Source organism: Microcebus murinus, chromosome 18 (genome assembly GCF_040939455.1).
Source record: "Microcebus murinus isolate Inina chromosome 18, M.murinus_Inina_mat1.0, whole genome shotgun sequence".
Lineage (NCBI taxonomy): Eukaryota > Metazoa > Chordata > Mammalia > Primates > Cheirogaleidae > Microcebus > Microcebus murinus.
The window spans coordinates 32,885,363-32,909,025 of NC_134121.1; the positions used below are offsets into that span (position 1 = coordinate 32,885,363).

General features: G+C 46.6%; 1 protein-coding gene across 5 annotated transcripts in view; it reads right to left on the minus strand.

Annotated features, from left to right (window-relative positions):
- MSI2 (musashi RNA binding protein 2) overlaps positions 1-19,067 on the minus strand; it is a 383,279-nt gene extending 364,212 nt beyond the window's left edge. For 2 of the 5 annotated variants that reach the window (XM_012760736.3, XM_012761581.3), the window contains exons 1-5: positions 18,786-19,067; positions 18,453-18,493; positions 18,033-18,114; positions 17,238-17,322; positions 13,400-13,441 (exon numbers count right to left, since the gene is read on the minus strand). In XM_012760736.3, coding sequence (XP_012616190.1) covers positions 13,400-13,441; positions 17,238-17,322; positions 18,033-18,114; positions 18,453-18,493; positions 18,786-18,847 — 312 coding nt within the window. In that variant the 5' untranslated portion in view covers positions 18,848-19,067. Of the gene's footprint in view, positions 1-13,399; positions 13,442-15,531; positions 17,205-17,237; positions 17,323-18,032; positions 18,115-18,452; positions 18,494-18,785 lie in introns of those variants that run through there. The other 3 variants (XM_075994442.1, XM_012758081.3, XM_075994443.1) reach the window with 2 other exon arrangements.
- Between the last annotated feature and the right edge of the window lie 4,596 nt (positions 19,068-23,663).

A 23,663-nucleotide genomic window follows, 5' to 3' on the forward strand; every position in this document is an offset into this window, starting at 1 on the left:
AGCCTCAGCACAGAATGAGCCTCCTCCCCGTTACCTGGCACTCACAGGGGACTTGCATCGGAGAAATTCGAGTGTACCCAACTTGGAAACTAAGGAAACAACCTGCACTTACAAAAAAGGAAATTGAGGCAAAGAGCAGCAGCTGTAAGCTGGGGAAGGTGACAGCTCAGAACCCGGACCTGGCCCTGCTCTCTGGTCTTGTTCCTCCTCAACAGCCTGGTGCATCTGTTGCAACCCTCCAGCATTCAGCCCCTGGGATTTCTCTCCCTGCATATGCATCCCCTTGACTTTTCAGCCCAGAAACTTTCAGCAAAAGCAGGCCCATGCAAAAAGGAGCCACGCTTGTTACTACACTCGAAGCTACCTCATCAAGCATCCGAGGTCTGAACTGGCTCCTAATTAATATTAACCCTCCAAATCAGAGTCGTGCTCAGAAAACCCTGGATGAAGAGACACAGGGCGGGAGGGGAGTCGCCAATTTTCTTTTTACTTCATCTGGAAAATTAAGAGCACTGCTGATTTGAACAAGGAATCATCAAGGAAAGTAATCACAACTCCACACGGCCCATGACTCGATGGACTTGGACGTGCAACCTGCCACTTTCATGAGCTGAAATTAGAATGATTGTGGCAAGAATAGCAATGATGGCACAGGTCTGTCCCTCCTCCTGCATCCTTAAAAAACATAAAGACCCCGACGGAAGATGCTGAAGATCAGGCAGGAGATCTTCCTTATTTGTCAAAATGAACCAGAAGAAAACTAGCCACAGACTCTGCCACTGCCCTTTCCAAAAGGGCGCTGCCCCATGCTTCTGCCCTCCAAGGACACTGGCGGGACAGTGAGCACAGGGACCTGAAGGAGGGAGGGGCTCCTCAAGACCCTCCACTCCAAATCCAACACTTATTTGCTATTTCTGAATTAATTACAATAAACTGCTTCATAGCCTAGCGATCACTTAATGGAGCAGCAAATATGGCTTTTTCCCTATAATTAGTCAATGTAATCTGCTATTTCCCTCCTACCGGCCACCCCTTCTCTCCTTCACTTTCCACCCTCTCCACACTGACATTCCCACGTGCCCCATCCCCTGCCCAGGATCTACTTATAATCACGATCTGGTTCCCTCTTCCAGGCAACACCTGGTAAATTCCACCCGATGGACGAGGGACGTGAGGTGGAGGGGCCTTACGTGGAAGGAGCAAGGCAATGCGGACCCGCACCTGGTGGTGGGCACCATCAGGTGTCCAAGGGCTTTCCCAGCCCTGACAGCAAGTCTGAGGATCAGGACCTCCCAGGCCAATGGCTGGGAATGGTGGTCAGTCCCCAGAGCTCTGCCCATCTCATTCCCACACACACGATGGGGCTCTCGGTTTTCGGACCAAAACCCAGTGCTCCATATCCCCAAGCAAAAGGCTCTATGAAAAGGTAACCTTTGGCCCTGGTCCCACTGTTCTCCCTCCCCGCTGTCCCCGCTCATAGCTGGGACTCTTTCATTCACCTGAAGTTACTCCTGCCTCTGACCACGCAGCCCTGGGCTCCCCGTTTCCACCAGACATCAAAGGAACAAAAGGCATCTTCAAAGGCTGTGGACGCCACGAAGGTTCCCGACTAAATGATATCATTTCCCTGCCCTCGAAAATGCAGGTTTTGTGGAATGAAGCCCCTAAAACAGCCCTTTTGTGTATAGATTAAGGAAAACAACATCCCCTTTTATGGTCTGCTTTTCTCTACTCAGCCCTCCCCGTACTTATCAACTAAGTTCAGATATTCTCATGGCCAGCAAGAGCAGAACACTTGGTATCTTTCCCATTTTCAAGATGGCCTTTTAGAATTTCTTTTTCTGGTTACAGGGAGAAGGAATTAATATTTTCAAAGTGTCAACCATACACCAGGTGCCGTATTTATAATCGTCTCATTTAATCCCCACAACTCTACTGTCCCTACTGTCCAGGTGCAGCATGGGAGGCCAGAAAGGCTGAGACACCTTTCTAAGGTCGCAGAGTTAGCAGCAACACCAAGTTTCAAACTAGGTCCCTCTGAGTTCAAAGCCTCCCAACAAACCACATGCTTCATTTGTCACGGCACACACACCTGTCTGACTCCAAACTACACTGCAGTTCTACCCACGTCACATACACTCACATGCATGAACACACATACACGTGTACATGTACTCTTTCATATTTCTCAAACATTACAGCCTACACTTGCAGGTTTGTCCCCCCATAGTCTCAGGCCCTCACCTGCAGCGTGACCCTAAGTCATTCACAAGCCGGTTTCATGATTTCCCTATCAGGAACAATCGTTCTATTCAGTCTCTCCTGTCAATATCTGAAACAAGAGCCCAGAAGGCCGGAGCAGCAGGTCTCTAGGAAGCTATTCAGAGCCCCTACCCAGGGGGAGTTATTTGAGGATGCCTGAGTTCAAACCCACAAAGCATCCCCCCCACACACACTCAGGGGTTTTGTCTGGATAGCCCTGAAAACACAGCCCAGGTGGTCTGATCAGCCTCACTCCACCATCTCTTTACAGCTCGGGGGGGAAAAACCCAGGTGCCTGTCTCCACAGCACCTTCTACCCTAATTCACCGGGGTCATCCTAAACAGAGGCAGTTTGGAGAGCTGATGCTGTGAACACACAAGCTCCGAGCAAACGGTATGATGTGGCGATAAAGGCAATCACTACATGCTAACGTGGCAGCGTGCCAAACACAAGCTGCCCGGGCAGGACTTGCGCTCAAAAGAACTTTAATTGAATTCTTTCAGCAAGTGCAGCAGAAAAATTCATAATGAGGCTCCCCCACTCCCCCACACCCCCACTATGTCAGTCTGTTCTACAGTTGTGCGGATGCAGTAAAAAATCATTTTTCACGAGGATATGGGACGTGTATGTACGTTAACCTGAACATCGTGTACTGCAGGGAAAAACGATGATCAAATCCAAGGATTTTTATTTTCAAAGCAATTCAAGGAAGGCATTCTGCCATAATCAGCTTTACTACCCCTGTTAGTGCAGGAAAACAAGTTCTGAATCCGGCTCCCTAGTGAAAAATGCAAAATTTGTATAATTAAAATTATACTTGTGAAATTCAAACACACTTTAATTTCCTAAGGGCCCCCTAATCAAGTCAGAAGTTCTTACTAAAACCAATTATCTGCTTTGAAAACAGAAGAGGAAACATATACATGGAGCAGTCTTGTGGAGATTCACCACCCAATTCTTCCCTAAGTTCAAGCATCCTAATGGGATCCTCGTTCCCCGGGAGGAAGAGACGGTGAACCTACCAGTTAGCTTTTATTAAGTACTTTATATGTAAGTTGACATGTTTTTGTTTGTTTGTTTGCCTTTAGCTACAAAAAGGACACATTTGAGAAATAACCCAGAAGGAACTAAGTTGAAAGAGATGAAAAAAAAAGAAAACCCAGGCTGCATCAGTAAATACACAGTGTTTCCACCCACCCCAGCTCCTGCCCGGCTTTTGTGTGTGTGTGTCTTAAGATCTCACAGCAGTTTTTAAAATACTTGTCTAGTGCTGTTTAGAACAGCCACTGTTAAGAACAGAATAGGATAAAGGTACCAGGTTCCTTTCTACCAACAGCTCACAACAGAGCCAGGTACTCAAGGTCTTGCCCAGTAGGTCAGCAAGACCCGGGTTTTCTGCCTCCTTCATAGGTAAGCCGCCCGAAATGCAGCAGCTTCTCTGGGGTAACTGCAAATTCTTGCACAAGAACAACATGGAAAGACGGAATACTCTCCAAGACATAAAAATATTTAAGAAGCAGTTGTTGCAATGCTCCATTTATGTCACCAATAGGAAGTGTTATTGGTCTGGGGCCTTTTGGGGAGGAAAAAAAACCAAAAGCTGCACATCAACAGGTTTTCTCTTCCCCTTTCCCTGGAATTCAGAACCGGGAATATTGACTTTTCACACTCTTGGCTTTGATGTTCCAACAACAGCCAGCTCTGTGACGCTGGCCTCACACGCCACCCACCCAGGCTCCAGCAGGTAGCCAGAAAGCCAAACAAAATGCCTCCGGGCTTAAAACTTTACTTTCCAGCATGTGGGAACAGAGGACAGAACCTGACACACATGGCCTCTGAAGGGTGGAGAACAGCATAATAAAACGAACAGGGTTTGGTGTTAAAATTTTCATTGGAAGGCTTAGGAAGCGCAAGGCGTGCACGTGCACACACACACACACACACACACACACACACACAGGCACAGAGGCACCCATGCAGGCATGCAGAAGGAAACTCACTCAGCTGAGAGCAAGTCATGGGAACTACGACTTGGCTGGTTCCTTGCCTCCCTCCCACCAGAGCGGTCACCTCATTAATGTCACTCAGCATCACATTTTGCTACACTAGGTCTTTCTGCACTCTGTTCCCCTAGGCGGCCCCAGAGCCGGCTCCCATTGTAAACTTCTGTTCTTTAGGCAACTATCAAAAGCTGCGATGGGAGAAAGAAAAAACTTTTCTAGGGCCTTCCCCCGCACCCCACTCTTTCCCCTCCTCCAGTTTCTTCTCTTCGGTGCTTTATTCAGCATCACTACATGCTCAAATCATGCTCTGAAAGTCATTTACAATATGTCAGCCTTAAAAAAAAAAAAAAAAGATTGCAAAGGCCCGTTTATTTGCAAGTGCCCAAAGAGAATAATTCATTTCGGTGGAGGGTATAGATGAAGCCCTGAATACATTCCTACACCGTTTTCTGCCCTTCAAAACAATAAAAATGTAAAAACCCAGACGAAGGAAGGCCCGACGTGGCAGGAACGAGCATCTCTTGACCCCCGAGGAATTTATTCTCCTAGATCTCCTGAAGCACTCTCTCCCCAGAATGCATCATCAAGACCATTTTATTAGATTTTTCTAAACCCTTGAAATTGTCACATAATTGAAACAGAAACAGCAATTTAGAGCTCTTGAATGGATTTCTTAAAAAGAAGACTCTGCTTTCCCAACATCCCCCCACCACCACCTCCACCGGCTGCCCTCACCCCTAACCTAAATTTAAGGCCCTTGCACACAAAACCCTATTTATCTTATAAATCCTCCCCTGCCATAAAAGTTACACATTCCCCTAATGCCTTAGATTTCAGGACATTTGAGAGAAACTCATCCCAGACAACAGGCTAAAAAAAGAATCCATTAGCATTAACTTGCCTGTCACAGCCAGTGACAAATAAATGAATGTGATGCTTTCAGATCAGTCATTGGTAGAGCTACCCCCAGGCAGATAAAGAGGAGGGCTGCGAGAGAGGTGGCTCATGGGGAGACCTCTCACACAGCAGTGTCTCAGCTGCTCGCTCGCCTCTCCCCGGGACTTTACTCTCACAGGCAGCAAAAACACAGGCATCAGATACGGAAAAGGAAATGAATTCCTAATGCCCACGGAGCATCCCCAAGATAAAGGCCGCATGCCACCTCGCCTCCAGAGCCCGGACTCCACGAGCAGGCCAAGGCACCGACACAGAATTTTCCAACCTCTACGTGCCGTTCTATCCATCACCCCTAGAAAGGGGCAACGGTGCCAATCAACCCATGAGCCGCTCCAGTGAGGTCCTCTTATGACGTGGGCAGTGCCATCTTTGGGGGACAGTGACGCATAACTAACACTTACACTGTACCCAACAACAACGTGCAGCTATCACCCTAGGCCGTTCATACGCGTTAACTCATTTAACCCCCTTGACAACTCTACGGTGGAGGAGGGACGGATGATATACCATTTAACAGAAAAAAATGGAGGCACAGAACCATTAAGTGATTTGTCCCAAATTCCATAGCTGGTAAGTGGCACTTAACTATGCTAAACAGGCTTTTAGAAATCAGCCAATAAAAAATAACCTGAAGCTTCCCGGCCAGGCTATGACAAACTCTTACTCCTCAGCCTGAGCATTTCACAGCGGTTCCAGCAAAGTGGAGGAACCTACACTCTACCCGCTCAGGTTGGACGCAGTAGGGCTTAGTGGACAGACTTTGATCCCAAGGCCAATCCCGACCCTGACTAGTTCTGTGGTCCTAGTAAAGCTAGTCACCCTCTCAGGCCTCAGCTTCCCCATCTGTCAAATGGAGATAATACCAACTACTGCAAAGGATCGTTGTAAGGATTAAATTAAAGGGCATTAAGTGTATAGAGTCTTAGTGCTGCACCTACCACAGCCATTATTTTGAATGAGGATTTTTTTCTTTTTGATTATGCAAAGGCTCAGAACTATAAAATAAAAGAGTATAGCAGCCAGGCACCCACCTTAAGAAGAGTTTTCCAGATGGTTGGAAGCCTGGCCCTACTTATCCTCAAAAGAGAGGGGAAACGGAGGATATCTGTTCCACGTGGGTCCCAGCCGGAGCGACTGTCTTCGGCTGCTGCTACAACCATCGCGAGGTGTTCGGCCACGAGACCGCACCTCTCACCTCTCACACCACACAGAAGGCAGAGACTGTGCGGTCCCTGACACCACGCAGCCACTCAGCCAAGGGCGGCCCCGAGCAGACGCTACCTAAGAAGTCAAAGGTCAGACTGCTCGGAGCCACAGGACACACACTCTGGTGTCATACAGGCAATGTGTGATTTCCATATTGAGAAATCACATTCCACTGTCTGCACACAGTGAGGTCACGAACACAGCTTAGGCAAGGACAAGAACTCTGGAATTGTATTTATATCACGGTCCCTTGTTTAAGGAGGAAAAGAGGAGAGTAAAGGTGGAAACGAGAGAGTGAGAGAGCTCTTTGTAAGCTGCCACACACCCCAAAGCTCAGAGGTGGTATCTGCCAAGAGCCTCACTCCTAAAGAAGGGTCAGTCTGAATTCAGCTTAAGCAACAAGCCCGGGGTGGAAGTTCTCCACGGAACTGCATCTACCAGAGTCCCACCCATGACCCAGCTTCTTCTATACAGGTCCAGAAGCGCCCAGAACATCCTACAGAGCATCCCATGAGCCTGCACACACATACAACAGGCTCCTGGAACCTGCCGGAGAAAGCACAAATGCCTTTGCTTCTCCTGGCCCCAACCCACTTCCCAAGCCGCATGCTGGACCACTCTGCAGCACACACCCTTTGAGACAGCTGCACCCTGGCCTTTCCTCGTTCTGGCAGGAAGGGAGAACTACATTCCTGCCATTCCTCCTTCATTACCTGTTCTGCAGGATCTGGGGGAAAGACCCCGTCCTCCTAGGAGCTCAGTTCTCCCTTCCTTGAAACGCTGTTCCTACCTCTTTCCTGTGCCTAGCCCGGCCTTCCTGCATCACAGGTCACCCCCTCATCCAACCTGGAGCTAACACCCTGGAAGAAAAGATCTGTGTCCCTTTGTCATTTTTCATTCACTCCATCTAAATGGAAGTCTATGATGTGCAAAAGTGCAGTAGTAAGAGCTTTCTTCAACTTGGCAAAATATGCTTGTGCCCTTAGAGTTTATTGTCCAGAGGAGGCAATAAGGCATGAACCTAAAAACCATAAAACTCAGAGCAAAGTGCCCTAACACAGCCCCTGGTGCTGAGCAGAAACTCGGTAAATAATTACTGAGCTACTGAAAAGTGGCAACTGACTGTATTAAAAGATATGGCTTCCATCTGAGCGTCTTAATCCTGCAATAAAAAATAAAATAAAACATGTAGTCCACCCTATCCCTACCACTGCTCCTACCTGGCTTTGGTGTTCAGACCTGACAGTGTGTCACAGTGTGTCTCACCTGTCTGCTCACTGTGTATTTGCCACACTAGAAGGAAAGCTCCCTGAGGGCAGGGACTTTGTCTCACTGTCCACACTATCCCCAGAACCTCACGCAGTGCTGAGCAAAAACAGTTGGCGCCCAATAATGTCTGGTGAATAAATGAATGAGTGAATGCCAAGCACAACACCTAATGGATGTATGTGTGTGCTCCGTTAAGTTTTTGCTAATTCGTTATAGTTGGAAGGGCCATAAGCAAAGGAAAGGTAAAGTGCAGTGGAAATTCAAAGAAAGAAGTGTGACTGCTTCCGAGAGGGAGCCAGGGACAGCAGAGGAAGAATTGAGAGATAAGCTATCAAAAGCCCCTGGTCCAGAGCTTGAAGGACGGTAGGTCCCAGGCTAGGAAGTTCAGACTGTATGCAGTAGGCAGCAGGAAGCACGGAGGGTTTCCTGAATCCCTCCAAAAGTGGGTGCAGCACACACAGAGGTAGCAATTAACAAGCATCAGACGAGCTCTTGTTAAAGGAACATACTAGATCAAATGGGAGGAGAGAGGCGATGAACTGTTATCTCCCTTGTGTGTTCTCCGGGCTTTGGGCCGAAGAATGTTCGGGTTTAAAAATTCAAAATAGGACATGAAGAATGGACGCCGTCTCCAGGGGCCCCCAAGACAGTCAGCTGGCTCCTCGGGGACTGCCTTCCTCCTCCCTTTGCAGGCGGCCGAGGCGGCTCACCTGTCTGCCAAAAAACATCTGACACAGAACACAGGAGCTTCAGCGTCCTAGGAGACCGCCCTTAACAATGAAGCGGAAGCATGCGAGGAAAGGCAAAATCCAGGGAAAGGACATTTGTAGGACAAGGTGCCCCTCCTCTCTGAGCTGACACCTGCTACTGACTTAGAACGCAGGAAGGAGCAGCACTCGCCACCGACAAGAAAGAAGCTAAGCCACTAATCCTCCAAGGTCCTCGCTGTTGTGGAAAAGGGCCGCGGCCACACCACCACATCCTTGCTGGGAATGAGCAAACCCACCGGCAGGTCGGTTAACGGTGGCTGCCGAGATGACAGCTGCAGATCATCCAAGATGGCAAGATGCTAGAATGACCCGACCCACAGCAGCAAGGGAAGGCCAGCTGCCGAAAACTCACCCTTCGCCCTTGAGAAGCTGCCAAGAAAGCACTCCCCGGAACAGGAGGTGTGCGTGTAAACGCTCAGGCTGCCACTGCACCCATCTGGATGCGTGCTTAGCACAGAGCCTTCCAGGGCCCCGAAGCCACATCAGAGGACAAGATGGGAAGAAGAAAACCTGGCTTCCGGCTCAAATCGCGCCACAACTTGACTGTGTGACCTGCAGCAACCAACATAACTTGACTGGGTGGCAGCCACCTCCGCTGTGCAAAAGGCAGGCTGGATTCAACTCATCCATTTAATTACTGAGCACCAACCATCAACGGCTCCCTGCCAACAGCTCCCTGCCGTCAGGGAGCTTGCATTCCAATTAAGATTTTCTTTAGGTCGTTTTGCCACTGTCATTTTTTTAATCCTATCCAAATGCGAGTAATTCTATAATGATAAAATCAGCAAATACGTGCTGGGTGCTACTTTGTGCCACATTCCCAGCAAATAATTTTGCATTTATCATCAAAACAACTTCATGCGGTGGGGACTCTATTTTCCCCTCTTTTACAGCGGAGGAAACTGAGGCTTGGAGGGGCTTCAGTGCCTTGCCCGTGGCCATCAGCTGCCACCGAAGGCAAGCAGAAATAGGTTGAAGAAATGAGATCTCCCTGGATCGACAGATGAGGTTCTGGCCTCTAAAACTTAAGGAAGAAAATGGCAATGGACAGGAGGGGGAATGTTTTCTCACACACAAGGATAATTAGGACAGATGGTGAGTTCCGCCCAGACTCCACGCTCGCTGAAGGATGCTCCTGGTTCCTCCACACACAAAAAAGAAGCCACAAGCTGGAGCAAAAGTCTTGCAGGCAGCCAACACTCCAGCCCAAAGAGAACAAAGAAAGGGTAGGGAATGATCGATGCCTGCCATCCCCTCTCCAACGGCTCCAAATTAAGTCATCTTTTTAGAGGAACATGACCACTTTAATTTTTAAAAAGATAAGGGGGGAAACTCTTACATATTTTACAAAATGAAATAATCACCCAGAGAAATGGGAAGATCTAGAAGGGACCTCTCTTCTTCTCCTGATCAAAATGTACTTCCTTAATTAACGGACACTAGTCTCCGAAGAGTCGACCCTTGACGAGTTAATAAAGCCCCATTATACTTCAGTTGTGATGTGAACATTTACATCGCAAAGGGGATAAACGAACCGCAGGATTCAAAACCCTTCCTCTGGTCGCTCATTAAAATTCTGGTCAAAACAGATTTTTATTTATATGAGACATTAAAGAATATTATGACAGTCCTAATATGAAATCTGTTCTTCACCGCCAAGGATTTTCTTTCGTATTAAGTTACAGTTTCTTTCCACCAGTCTTGTTTTAACACCTCCACGGAATATTTCTCTGGCGAGTGTTAGCAAGGAGGGACAGCCAGGAAGCAGAGAAATGAATTCTAACTGAAACGCACGCTGACATATCATTTACAAGCTCTTCACCCAGCCCCCGAGGGAGGGGCACGGTTCACCCTGCCATAGTGACCCTAACACAAAGACGCAGAAGTTTTGCTGAAGGCAGATAAACAATAAATGAATACAGCCTGACTTAAAGTTCTGTATTCCTGCCAGCTGGGTCTTGGTCCCCGACACTGACTGCAGTCTGAAGCACCGGTGGCCAGGCTCAGATTTTACTGGTGAATCACCATAGACAGGGAAGGTCCCCTTACTGTGTCCCAATTCCCAACCACCATACAACCTCGGCAATGACCAGGTGGCCTCACCGGGGTTGAGCCACTCTAGAACCATCTGAAAGGATGGCCCGGGGGTCGGACGGAGAGATACTACGAGACGATGCCGATGCCATGGGATGCGATACATCACAGAGGGAAGGCGACCTGCCCAGGCCCAAGAACAGGGAACTTCAAAGTCCTGACACTCTGGCTGGCCGTCTCCTCGGCACAACCCACCAACCTCTCTGAGCCGGTCTCCCGGCCCATAACAGAGGGGCCATACCCCGAGGCACTCCCCACAGGACAGCACGCTGGCCAACGGTCAAGTTCTGCAGCAAGATGGCCTGGGTGTGTCTCTTGGACCTCCATTTGTGCCTGTTTCCTCATCTACAGAAAGTCGCTGATACTAGTACCCACCTCATAGGGCCGTGTGAGGATTAAATGGATTAACACACAGAAAACCCCCACAACAGTGCCTGGCACACAAATTCCATTATCCACTCTTTCACAGCATTGATGTGAGGCCCCACAAAAATAACACTCAAAATAGCCAGTAACACTCACGTGGTATTACCGTGGCCCAGGTCTTTCTTTTTTGAACCATTTTACCTGTATTAATTTATTTAATCTGCAGAAAAACTCTACGAGATGGGGAAACTGAGGTTCAGGGAAGTTAAAGGATTTGCCCAAACTCACAGGGCTAAGGAGTGGCACCGTCGGCATGTGAACCCACCCAGGCTGCCAACCTCGTAAACAACAACCCTAACGATGATGAGAAACCCAACAACATAAATGGCGGACGATGGTGATGAGTGGTGGGGCCGCCGTCACGTACTATGCTCTTTTATTCTTCACAAAAGCCCTCTGAGGGAGCGACCATCATCACTCCCATTTTACAGATGAGGAAACTGAGACGGAGAAAAGGGGATCTGCTCAGGGACAACGGTCTAATGCCACCGGGATTCAGACGGAGCTGGGATTCAGAAGGAGAATGGCAAAGTCCTTTGTAAAGTGAAGTGAGCCATCAAAAGCAAGGTGTTATTATTAAATCCCTAGAATTCCATGGAAAGATGTCCTCCCCCCGCTGGCTTAATGTTAACTCAGATGTAAAAGTCTGTCAATTCACCCATAAACATCCTAGATGTGGGACTGGGGGTTGGGAGAGGAAGGCACACTGTGAAAGTTTCAGAAATACTCCGTCACGTTTTCAAATGGAATGCATCACTGAAAAACCAAAGGGCAGAGTATATTAAAGCAAAATACTGCTCTCCTAGTTTTACAGTTGGGGGAGGGGGGCAACAAAGGGGAGAGGAAAATAGGTCAAACCCATGGTTTGACCAAGTCAGGGATTTTTCCAGTGTCCCTCTATGGGAATCTGATCTAAGTTCTGAGTGATCAAATGACTAACCTGGAAATTTGAAGATTCACACTTATGGAAGAAACAGCAATTCTTCCAAACCCAGGAAATACTGCTAATTCTGGGGAGCCTTCTGAAATGTGAAGGATCATACATAGTTCGGGAAGCAACTAACATGGTTAAGACAATCCCAAAGTTTGTGTTAAGTACAGAAAGAATCTAATCTCTTTCTTTAGTTCGTTAATTCTTATCACTTGCTTAAGCATTAGGGGAAAAAAATGCCTTGAAATACTTCATTCTATTTACTTAAGGAATTGTGTTTACTTCTTGAGAAAAGGAAAGAAAGAAAAGAAAAAGGAAAGAAAGAAAGAAAGAAAGAAAGAAAGAAAGAAAGAAAGAAAGAAAGAAAGAAAGTAAGAAAGAAAGAAAGAAAAAATAAATCATGTGGCAGACTCCAGACTTGAAATTCTCAAAATATCATCCACAACAGCCAACTTTTTCTATATTAATATGCAAAACCATTCCTCCCTTTTACATAATTGAAAGGGTCCGCTTCTGGGAGACTATGCTTAAAGAAATAAACTGAATTTGCTAAAGCCACAGCCCTTTCCTTTTCTAACTTACAATCAGAAGCTTCAACTTTTCCCTTGTCCCTAAAAGCATGTCAAATCCACAAAATGCAGAAAAAAAATACTTCTTTCAATGTTATATAGGGAACAAGAAAGTATAACTAAAAGTGAAAACTTAACATGTAAGCCATAAGCCCTTCAAATTTAACCTTAGGCTTCGTGTGGCTGTGTTCTTCACAGCCACACCTGGCAAGCTCAGTGAAAACTATGTTAACTACACACTTCTAAAACAGTGAAGCCCTATCTCGATTCTTTAAGCAAGTCTTGTAGTACCACTCTTACAAGGTTACAACATTTTCAGAACTTCTCCACCCAGGCACCAGCACTTGCACAAATAAGCAGCACTGTTGGTTTCAAGTGTCCCCTGATTTATCCAACCAACCTGAAATGAAGACATCCACTTGCTTCCTCTCTGAGTTAGAGCTTTGTGGATCTATGAAGTTGTTTTTTCCAAGAAAGGATAAGCTGTTTACTTAAATCCTACTCCTTGCCATAAACTCCCAAGTTATAAGGCCTCAAAAGAGTACCCTCCAAAAAAGAGTCACAAGGAAATGTTCAACTTTTCCTGATACAATCTCGGCAATGCTTAAAAAATAAACAGAACGCTTGCCTAAGTATTGCAATAGATGGAGCCGCGTCCTCCCAGCAAGGATCAGACGTATCCCTGCCCTCAGCTGGGTGCTCAGGACCCATCTTGGGATAGCTAACTTGGAGACTCATGGTTATCTCACAGAACTCCTTGCCTGGACTTCTCACCATCACATGCTGATACCCTGAGGGAACGGCGGACACCGGGTTTCAAAAGTTCATTGCCAAAGCTCTGTTTGAGACTTGAAATTCCTTGGCAACCATCTCTGAGTGCTAAAAATCTTATCGTTGATTCTCCTACTTACCTTGGGTTGCGCTCGACGAGGGAATGCAACTTTGGGGTCAATCTGGGAAAAAATGGAAAAGCAGCAGTCAATGAAGTACTTTGAGGAGAAGAAAAAATGATTAATCACCTAATTGTTAATCACTCATTTCTCAGGCTTATAACGCAGCTTTTAGCAACTTCTCAAGCAATTCGAAAGTACCTTGAACTTTGATCTCAACTTTAACCGCCCCTCTCAAAATGGAACTAATTAATATAGCTAGCCTTTCTGAAATGTCTCCCCATGCATTTCAGTGTGTGATGCTCTTAATAAACCAGATCTCACATATTCTTATTTAGGCAAGGGCTTTTTCTTCCACAGACGCTGAATATTAAATGGTACCTGCATCTAATTTGTGATGCATGGCTGGGAGAAAAGATGGGAGCATCATTATCATTGGGGAAAAAAATCATAACCTGAAAATTAAATGTAAGTATTTTCTGGCAGTAGGTAATTGGATGGTATTTCTTCTCTCTGATGAAAACTAAACAACACAGGAGAAGAAGGGGTTTCCAAAAATTTTTTAAATCAACAACATCCAAAAACTCCCCATAGACATCCAACACAAGGCTCTGCTTGAATTAATTCACAAGGTTTCATGATAGCAAAGTACCCAGGATTAATCAAAAAGATCATCTGTTTTGTTGTTATACCTCAAAAGATTAAATAACAATAATAATAAAAAGAAAAGGAAGCACATGAGCTAAATCTACCTGGATTTTATAAACAGCAGGGGGTAAAAAATCTATGAGCAACATAAACCCAAATTAGAAAAGAGAGCCCATCATGGGGAAGGTTAAAAAAAAAAATTACTGAACAAAAGAAGTCAGAATCTATACAACAATTAGGGGAGTTCCCTACTCCAACCTCAATTCAAATGGAAAAACATCCTCCACTCCAAATCAGACCCTTGCAGAGCACATGATTCTCAGTCAGGATCTAGCTTTACAACTCAAAACAATTCCCACAGAAGCATTTCAATCTAACAGGCTGATTTGAGGGGGGAAAAGTTATTGCACAGATAAAAAGAGGAGAAAGGGAATTTTAAAAAAATTTCCACTGTTGGTTTTCATTAGATTTCTAAATGTCACAAATCTTTGGGTAAAATTCAACACGGAGGGAGGATAACATAAACATCGCTACAAGTTATTTATTTATAGGCTTTAGCTTTCATTTTAAAAATTTTCCTTTTTAAAAAGTAAATGTGAGTCGTGTTTTCACTTCTGCCATAGGAGGAAAAGGAGAGTAATGCTTTGGGGAAAAGCATGGAGGTGGGGAGGTGGGAAGCACACCACAGGTGACAGTCCCTTTGCTCCCTGACTTACATCACCTAGGACCCCCAGCCAGTAAGACATGCAAGGATTTGCCACTTTTATTAAGGTGGCTTAAAGACCTAATAAAAGTCTGCATTGTGTTTCCTAACCTTTAAACATCACCTGAGAAATGAGAGATTACTTTTCAAAAACTAAAATAGACAAAAATCTCTGAGCTAGGAAACTACCCTTTCGTAAAGATTAACATTACTGCATCTACAGGTGTGTCCAACACTGACTAGAGCTTGTCTACAAGAGAAATACAACAGGTGTGGATTTTCCATTCTGTTGACCAAACGTAAGACAGAGGCGTCTTTTCATAAACACTCCCCAAACGATTTTTTTTTTAGCTGACCAGGACACAATTGTAATCAGAAATCACCTTGTTTGGGGGGGTAACAGATGAGGGGCCCATCAAGGGAGCAGCCAGGAGCTGGAAGGAGTCAGGTGCAATGGAGAAAATGAAGCACTAAAAAAAAAAAATCTAAAATCGCAAAACTAAAAAGCCAATTCAGAACTCCTATATTGTGTGCAGGGGTATTAGCGAATTAAATCACAATCTGAGCTCTCCCGTGTGCAAAGTTTACAGGCTGAGATCTCTAAAGCAGAGGAGAGGTCAAGTTCAGCATGGCAAATCCCAACCTTTTGCACATCCCTGTCAACTATTTTTTTAAAAACAAGCAAAAAAAGAAAACTACCAAAAATTAAAACATTAGTTAGTTAGGTACAGCTCTACTTACTGTATCTACAAGTCCTCTAGGAAAAGACTAGGGTACTATTTTTGATGTGAATGGCCGTTACCTAAACAAAGCTTTTAAGGTAACGGTAAACAAGATCCTCGTTTCCATGTCAATAAACCAACCGCTTCTGCCTCCTGCACTGAACGTTGAAACAAAGTCAAAAGCTAGGTTATACTAAATAATAGCGACCACAACATCTCTACAAACAATCAGGGAGGGAAAACTGCTGGCTTTGCACCTGATACTGAGGGATCCGACCCACCAGCCACCACAGAAACCAAACACTATTTCCCCCACCCAGGCAGGGAGAGGGGGGTGGATAATAAATTCCCAAATTTGCCTTGAAAGGATTTGCATCCTTAATTTTACTACCTTTTTGAAATGTCTAGCCAAAGTCAAGGAGAAAAAAATTCTTCAGACACCCCTTATTTCCGTACAAATGATCATTCCTGAAATTAAATTATCTAAAAGTACAAAAAGGTTGGGCCCCAAGCTATGGCAAGTCCAGTACAATGAATAAAGCCACTAAGAGTGGGGAGGTCTTCTCTTGGGGAGAAGGGCATACACCTGATCTCTTTGACCAGAAAAAGAGGGTACATTTGCAAAATCAATTCAAGTGCATGGAAGATTGCCAGTTTCTTTTTTCTTTTCTTTTCTTCTCTTTCCTTCAATGTTAAAGCCAAAAGGGGCTTGAAAGATCATCCCAGTCCATTTATTTTCCAGAAGAGAAAACTGAGACCCAGAGGCAGGGAGCAACTTGGCCAACCTCAGGACAGGCAGCTGGAACCAGAGCCCCATCTCTGGCCTTGTCCCACTACCTAACACAGAGAAGTGAAGTTCCAGGCAGCCCAGCCCATGTCATTTTAAGGCCCCTACTTTAGGCAAATATATAAAAACCATGGGGAAATTCTGGTAGACATAAAGGGAAGAGAGGAGAGGCAGGAAGCCAGCACAGGAGCTAAATAAAACACTGCAAATCACCCCCCACCTTTAAATTTATTATTATGCACACTTTTTCTTCCCTTCCTCTTCTGACCTGTACCTTGGGTCTTTTCCCCTTTCAACTCTGCATTTTAAAAACTTCTAATGCTATAAAAGTACCCACACTCGAATGAAAGGATCTGAGGAAAAAAAAAAAAAAAAGGAAGGAAAAGAAATCACTTTGAAACCCAAGGCCTTATCAGCCTTAGATTTCACGCCATCTGGAGTCACCCACTGGATGCCTGGCTTGGCTATGCCAGCGTCTCCTTCCCTCCTCAACCCGCACTGCAAATCCCAAGTGCCCCAAGAGGAACCTGTTGCCTGGACCTGCAATTAGCGCCCCCTCCCCTGCATCCCACCCGGTTCCCATCAGCGGTGCGGCCGGCTGTGGCTTCTCACAGCCGATCCCCACAGCCACGGTAGGTACAGCGTGCTGGGCTCGGCTGACAAAGAAAAGTTGCATTTGCTCTCTGGTGGAGTTTCTCTGCACAGTCCCTTGGCCGGCAAGAGAAGCCTCTCCCGGAGCGAACCCCCTCCCCGCCTAGCCTAAGCTTGGCAGAATCCGAAGCTGCACTGGGACGGGCTCTGAAAAGAAAACCCCGAACCCAGCCACCGCGGCAAACTTTTGAGCCAACTCACTAGCTTGGTATATTTAAAAGCACCCAGCTCAAGCACAGAAGCAAAAAAAAAAAAAAAAAAAAAGGCGCTGTCCCTTTAAATAGGGCTGTCAATGCCCAGATCGTTCCTGAAAAGGGCGAATAACAACAACAACAAAAAGCAACCTACCGTCTTGGAATCTAACTCATGGTGGGGCTGACCTAATACTTTATCTACACTTGCTGGGTCTGCGAACGTGACGAAACCGAAGCCTCTGAAAGGAGACAAAGAGGGAGAAAAACAAACAAGAAAATGTGACACCATTGAAAGCAACAAGGAGTGAGACCTAACGCTGAACGGGGAGCAAAAGTTGCCCCCCAAGCGCGCCCGCTCCCACCCGCCACCCCGGCTGCCCTCCTGCCCGCAGCCCTCCGCGCGGCCGGGAGAAAGGTCCAGGCTGGGGCGAGGGACGGGGGCAGGGCGGGTGGAGGGAACTTGGAAAACGCTGGCGCCTCACTCTTTGGACACCTCAGTTTCCTCTCCGCCCCTTCCCTTCCTTAAGGCTTTGTCTTATTCCGAAGAAAGCCCGGCACTCGAAAGAGATGCACCCACCAAAGAGAGGTCTTAGGAGTTTGGGGAGCTGGGAAGTGTAGGGCAGACATACATTAAAAAAAAAAAAAAAAAAAAAAAAACCACTATGAAAAGTGAATGAAGCTGAATGTCATTTTAAACAGAGAAAAAGCAGCCACGGGGGAAATGACTTAAAGCGGAGAGATGGGCATCTCTGCACCCGGAGTTCAGCCGCAGTTAACAATAACCTCTGGGGTTCGGGGGGCCGGGGTGGGGGGAGAGGGCGCCGCTCGAGATGAGCCACGCGCCCGAGCCCCATTCTAATCCGCTTAGCTACTTCCGAAGACACCTCCAAAAATAAAACTTAAACTTTGTTCTAAAATAAAGACAAAATCCAGAAGGGAATTGCTTTACCTGGAGCGTTTCGTAGTGGGATCTCTCATGACCATACATTCTCTAATTTCTCCAAATTTGCTAAAATAGTCTCTAAGGCTATCTGTAGAGAGAGAAAGAGAGAGATGGGGGGGTGGGGGAAGAAGGTGTGGGGAAAAAAAAAAAAAGCAATGCAAATTTTGATCAAGGACAAAAACCAAAAGTAGTTTTCTGTTGTTATTCTGTTTTGTTTTTGCATTTTTTGCACACGCGGGGGAAATTCGGCAACAGAGGTCGCGTAGAGGGCTCGGAAAGGATTTGCTATTAAAAAAAAAAAAATAACCTTGCACAGGAGAAGTGGGGAGCCAATGGCTGGGGGGGGGGCTCCTACACCGGGATAACAAAGAGCAATAAAGAAGCCAAGAAGGGGGGGACCCAGGCGTCCCCCCCTCCCTCCCTTACCTGGTGAGGTCTGCCAGCTCAGTCCGCCGATAAACATTTTACTGGAGGGAGAAAACATAACAGAAGTGAGCACCGATGTCAGATCGGCCATTTTGACGTGTAACTTACAAAAGCTAAAAGGAAAGCGGGGAGCGGGCGAGCCAGAGCCGGGAGGTGGGGTGGGGGAGAAGGTGACGGCGAAATGCAATCCAAAGGTGTGTAACTTCCACGGGGAGGGGGGGCGCGGGAAGGGCGGGGGGGCGCGGGAGATGCCCGGCTCCGCGCACCGCCGTCCCCGCCGCTGCAAGGAGAGCGAGCCCGAGGCGGCGCGGTGGGCAGCGGCTGGAAACTTACCCGGGGTCGTGCTGGGAGTCGTTGGCGCTGCCCGAGGTGCCTTGGCTCCCATTTGCCTCCATATCTGAGCCCCCCCGCCCCCCCACCCCCAAAAAACCGAGCCCCACAGCGACCGGAGCGGAGCGGCGGCCGGCTCCGAGCCCCGAGATCTCCGCTCCCTCCTCCCCCTCCTCCTCCCCCCCGCCCGGGCTCCTCTGAATCTCTCCGCGAGCGGCGGAGCCGGGGCAGCGGCTGGAGCCGTCACACGTGGGCTCGGCTTAGCTCAGCCCCGCTGCCTCGCACACCCCCCGTCCCCGCCCCCCCGGCCCATCCCCACCTCTCCCCCTCCTCCTCCCCACCCCCATCTCCTCCTCCTCCTCCCCCTCCTCCCCGGCGCACGTGGGGCGGAGTTCTAGAACGTCGTGTAACCAATGCCGGTGACGTCACGCACCCCGGTGCGGCCCCCGCCTGCCCGCGCGCGCACACCCGGCCCCCAGAGGCCGGACCCACGGGGGTGGCGCGCCGGCCCCGCGGCCCGAGGGGGCCCCGCCTCCGGGCGGGCCGGGCGCGGGGCGCGGGGGAGCGCGCCCCGACTTCCCGGGATCACATGGGCTGCCGCGGGAGGGCGGGCCGGGGGAGGGGAGGCGCGGGGAGCGCGTCGCGGCTCCCCGCCCGGACCTGGGAGAAGACGCCCCCCGCCCCCTCCAGTTCGGCCTCTCCATTCAAGTTTGCCAGCCCCTGCCGCCAGGAGCCGGGGATGGCACCGGCCGCCCGCCCTGCTCCGCGCCCTGTTTCAGCCGCCGCGCGGAAATTTAGGTCAAGGACGTCGGGAGCAAACCCACGCCCCGGCGCTCCTCGGGCGGCACCCGAGACCCCCCAGGATCAGGGGGCCTCGGGATGGCGGGGACCCTCCCGCACGAACACCAGCCACAAGTTTTATTTTCCTCTCGCGCTGGAAGTTCTCTCTGGCTCTCGCTCCTCGCCGTGGGCACGTCTTGCGCTGCTCCCCGCCCTTCCCCGGCGGAGGTACGAATCCGTGCCCGGGAAAGGTTATTTTGGAACTTTGAGAAACTGACGCGATTCCAGTGGCGAGAAAGTGCCGAAGAAAGGCTTTCCGCCTTAATCAAACAGCGTTTTAAAAATACAATAAAATAGGTTTATAGGGGTCAAGGTCAAATAATTGGGGTTCAAAGCAAATGTTTGTATATAATGAGAAAAAGTTTTGGAGCGTCTCTGGGAAGGGTGGTTATTTCAGGAAACCCCTCTCTAACACGTTTGCTGTATATTTTGTTGTTTCTCAGGCTCTGTGTGCCACGGTAGTAAAATACATGGCATTGAAATAGCCCCAAGACCCCTCACGACCTGGGGGGGGGTAGGTAGGTGGGGTAGTGGAAAGCTACAGACTCACCCTCCCACCCCAGGAGCAATATGGTGCAGCACAGGTTCCCGCACACAGTAGGTGCTTAATGAATGCTAGTTTCATCCCTCTGCGCACTGAAAACTCCAAAAAGACAGTGTTTGTAGCTTTCCAGGGACATCGCACGCTTCTCCAGCAGATTCCAGGCTAGCCAGATTGAGGCTGGATTCAATTTATAGAGTATTTATAACAATACGGATACAATTATCCTTATTGTTTTAAATTATTACAATAAACTGAGTTAATATGGCATGAGGGGCAACATAAAGTTGTGGTTCATCAAATACTCGGATTAATGTTAAGCGTGAGTTGATGACCAATTAACACTTTTCCATTAATTTTCATAGGATTAGGAAACAATGGAATACACTCAACACCAAAACTATACCCAATCTCCACTGTGGGTCTTGGAAAAATGAAATATTTGGAAAGTCTCCACACCACCCAAAAGCTTCAGGTGACCGGACTCTTAATCTCCCTATCCCCTAAATTGGGATAATTCCTCCTTGACAGATGGGGTGGGGCGAGGAGTTGAAGTGATGAACCAATGTTGTAAAAGTCCCTTTTTCATTGTAAACTACCTGGGTCGTGTTTATTATGATCAATCACTACTCACTATGATTTTTAGAAGGTGCGTACAGGCTTTAAACCTAAAACGGGAGCATTTCCCGTCACTCCAAGCTGCTTCCCAAATCATCTGGGGTCTCATGTCCAAGAGCCAGTTGTTATGACGATAATTGTTTATCATGATTATTCTCAATAACAAAAAGCAGACCACAAGAGCTAATTAGATTGTGTTGTGGATTTTTACAATGGAACCACAGGCCAGTCCTAGGTAGAAAGGCCTTGCCCTATCCAACCCCCCCCTCATTTTACATGAGGATCTCAGAGGTGCCAAACTCACCAGGCTACACCCCCCCCAGCCTATGCTTTCCTAAGGGGGGCCATGCCATCAGTCCAATGCGGTTTGGCTCTGCTGCCTGCATATTTACTCTGTGCTTCACCAGGCGAGAGTGTGAAGCCCTTCTTCCCTGGTGTAGACCTATACAAGCTGACGCTTACTGAACTGAGTTAAAACCCTGAGAGGGGCTAGCGCTGCAGTTACAAAGTCAGTGGCTGAGAAAGATCTAGATTTCAAGTCCACGTTACTACATTGTTTTTACTTATTTATTTTTAATTGATATGCAGTATCATTTTTGCATCTTGGTCTATAATTTTATGAGTTTTTACATATGCAGAGTCATGTAACCACCATAATCATGATGCAGAACCGTTTCATTGTCCAAAAAAAACTCCCCCGTGCTGCCCCTTCACACTACATTATTTGTAATAGCTTATTGTTATTATTGTTATTATTATGCATTTCTTCTCCAGCTCACTCACTCAATGTAGCCCCTACCTAGGGAGAATTCCAGCAGCACAATGCCAGTCCTCATCCCTCTTAAAGTCTCAATAGCCCGTGACAATGTTGGGCACTCCCTTCTTGAAACTCAATCTTCCAAAATGGGTTTAAATATCACCTACATGCTGATGCTGCTCAAATTAAGATCTTCAGCCCTGACCTTCCCAGCAGCTCCAGGCTCTAGTCAATTTCCTATTCAACATCTCCACTTGGCTTTCCTAACGGCACCCCAAACTCAACATGTCCAAAACTACATGCATGCTCTTTTCCCCTAAGTCTGAATCTTTTCTAGGGTCCCCTCTGTCAGTGAACAGACCCCAACCATCCTAGAGACCCTCTTCCTCACCCGTCCCATGTGCAATCCATTAGGAGGGTCTGTGGATTTCACCTCCTACCTATCTCTCAAATCCATCTTTCTTGCTTCTTCATCCCAGATTTCCCACTTCAGGCCCTGCAACATCCTCCAAAACAGTCCTCCGACATCTACTCTTACAATGCTGATGTGGCTGGAAATCGTCCCCAGACCTCTCTGCCAGGGTCGAATGCCCCTGGCACGCACTGTTACCCTGCCAGAACATCCTCTGTGTACCTCACCCTATGTGATCATTTGCTTTATTGCCCATCTCCTCCACCACGCCATAAGCTCCCGTCCCTTTCTGCTCTCCATGTCCCAGCACAGTGCCTGCTGGTGCATGGTTGACATTCAATAAATAATTGTTGAATGAATAAATGAATGAATGGATGGACACATGAACAAATGAAGGTCAACATTTAATTTCATTCTAGGAGTTTTTGTATCCATGTTTATGAGTCAAATTGGCTGCACTTTTCCCTTTTCATATTGCCTTTGTCTGGTTATACTGGCCTCATAAAATGAACTGGTAAATGTTCCTTCTTTTTCCATTTTCTGGTACAGTGTGTATAAGATTGGAATTATGTGTTCCTCGAATGTTTGGTAGAACTTGCCGGTAAATGTCTGGGTCTGGGATAGACATTTCGTGGGTGGATTTTTAACTACTGATTCCATTTCTTTAATGGTTATAGATCTCTTCAGATTTTCTATTTTCTTCTTGAATCCATTTTTATAAACTATATTTTTCAAGGAAATTATCCATACCATCTAAGTTTTCAAATACATTGACGAAATGCTATTCACGGTTTTCTCTTTATATGTCTCTGTATCTATCCATAATGTTTGTTTTTTTCATTCCAAATAGTATTTTATTCATATCTTCTCTAATCTAAATCAGTTGTGCCAGAGATCTGTCTTTTGGTAACTAGTATTTTCTTTCTACTTTCTATTAGTATTGTCAAAGAATCAGATTTTAGTCTTAACAGTGTTTCTTTTTCTGATTCAGTAGTTTTTGTTCTTATATATTATTATAATATTCTTGTTTGAACTATAGAAGTATGTATCATATATGGCATACTATATATAAGAATATAATATAACATTGCAGAATATCATTAATAATATATATCATATATTATTGCCTTCTCTCTTAAGGTTTATTCTGTTGCTACTTTTTTAATTTCTTGAATTGGTGGCTTAGGAAATTAAATTTTAGCCATCCATTTTCTGATTTTTACATTTAAGGCTATAGATTTCATTCCAAGTACAACTTAAATTACATTCCACAAAATACATAGACTTTTTATTATCATCTAGGTAAAAAAATAATGCTTAGATTTCAGATGTAATTTCTTCTTTAACCAATGAATCCATACAGGTGTATTTTAAGGGTACTTGAAGTTATTTTTTAGTTGTTAATGTCTAACTTAACTGAATTAGGGTCAAAGAATATGGTATATATGAAGCAGATTCTTTGTTATTTATTGAAACTTGCTTTGGTACATGGTCAATTTTTGTAAATATTTCAGGTGGTTTTGAAAAGAATATACATGCCTTCATTGTTAAGTATAGCATTCTATATGGGTCTATTATTTTTATTTACTTTTTTTTTTTTTTTTTTTGAGAGAGTCTCACTCTGTTGCCTGGGCTAGAGTGCCGTGGCATCAGCCTAGCTTACAGCAACCTCAAGTTCCTGGGCTCAAGCAATCCTTCTGCCTCAGCCTCCCA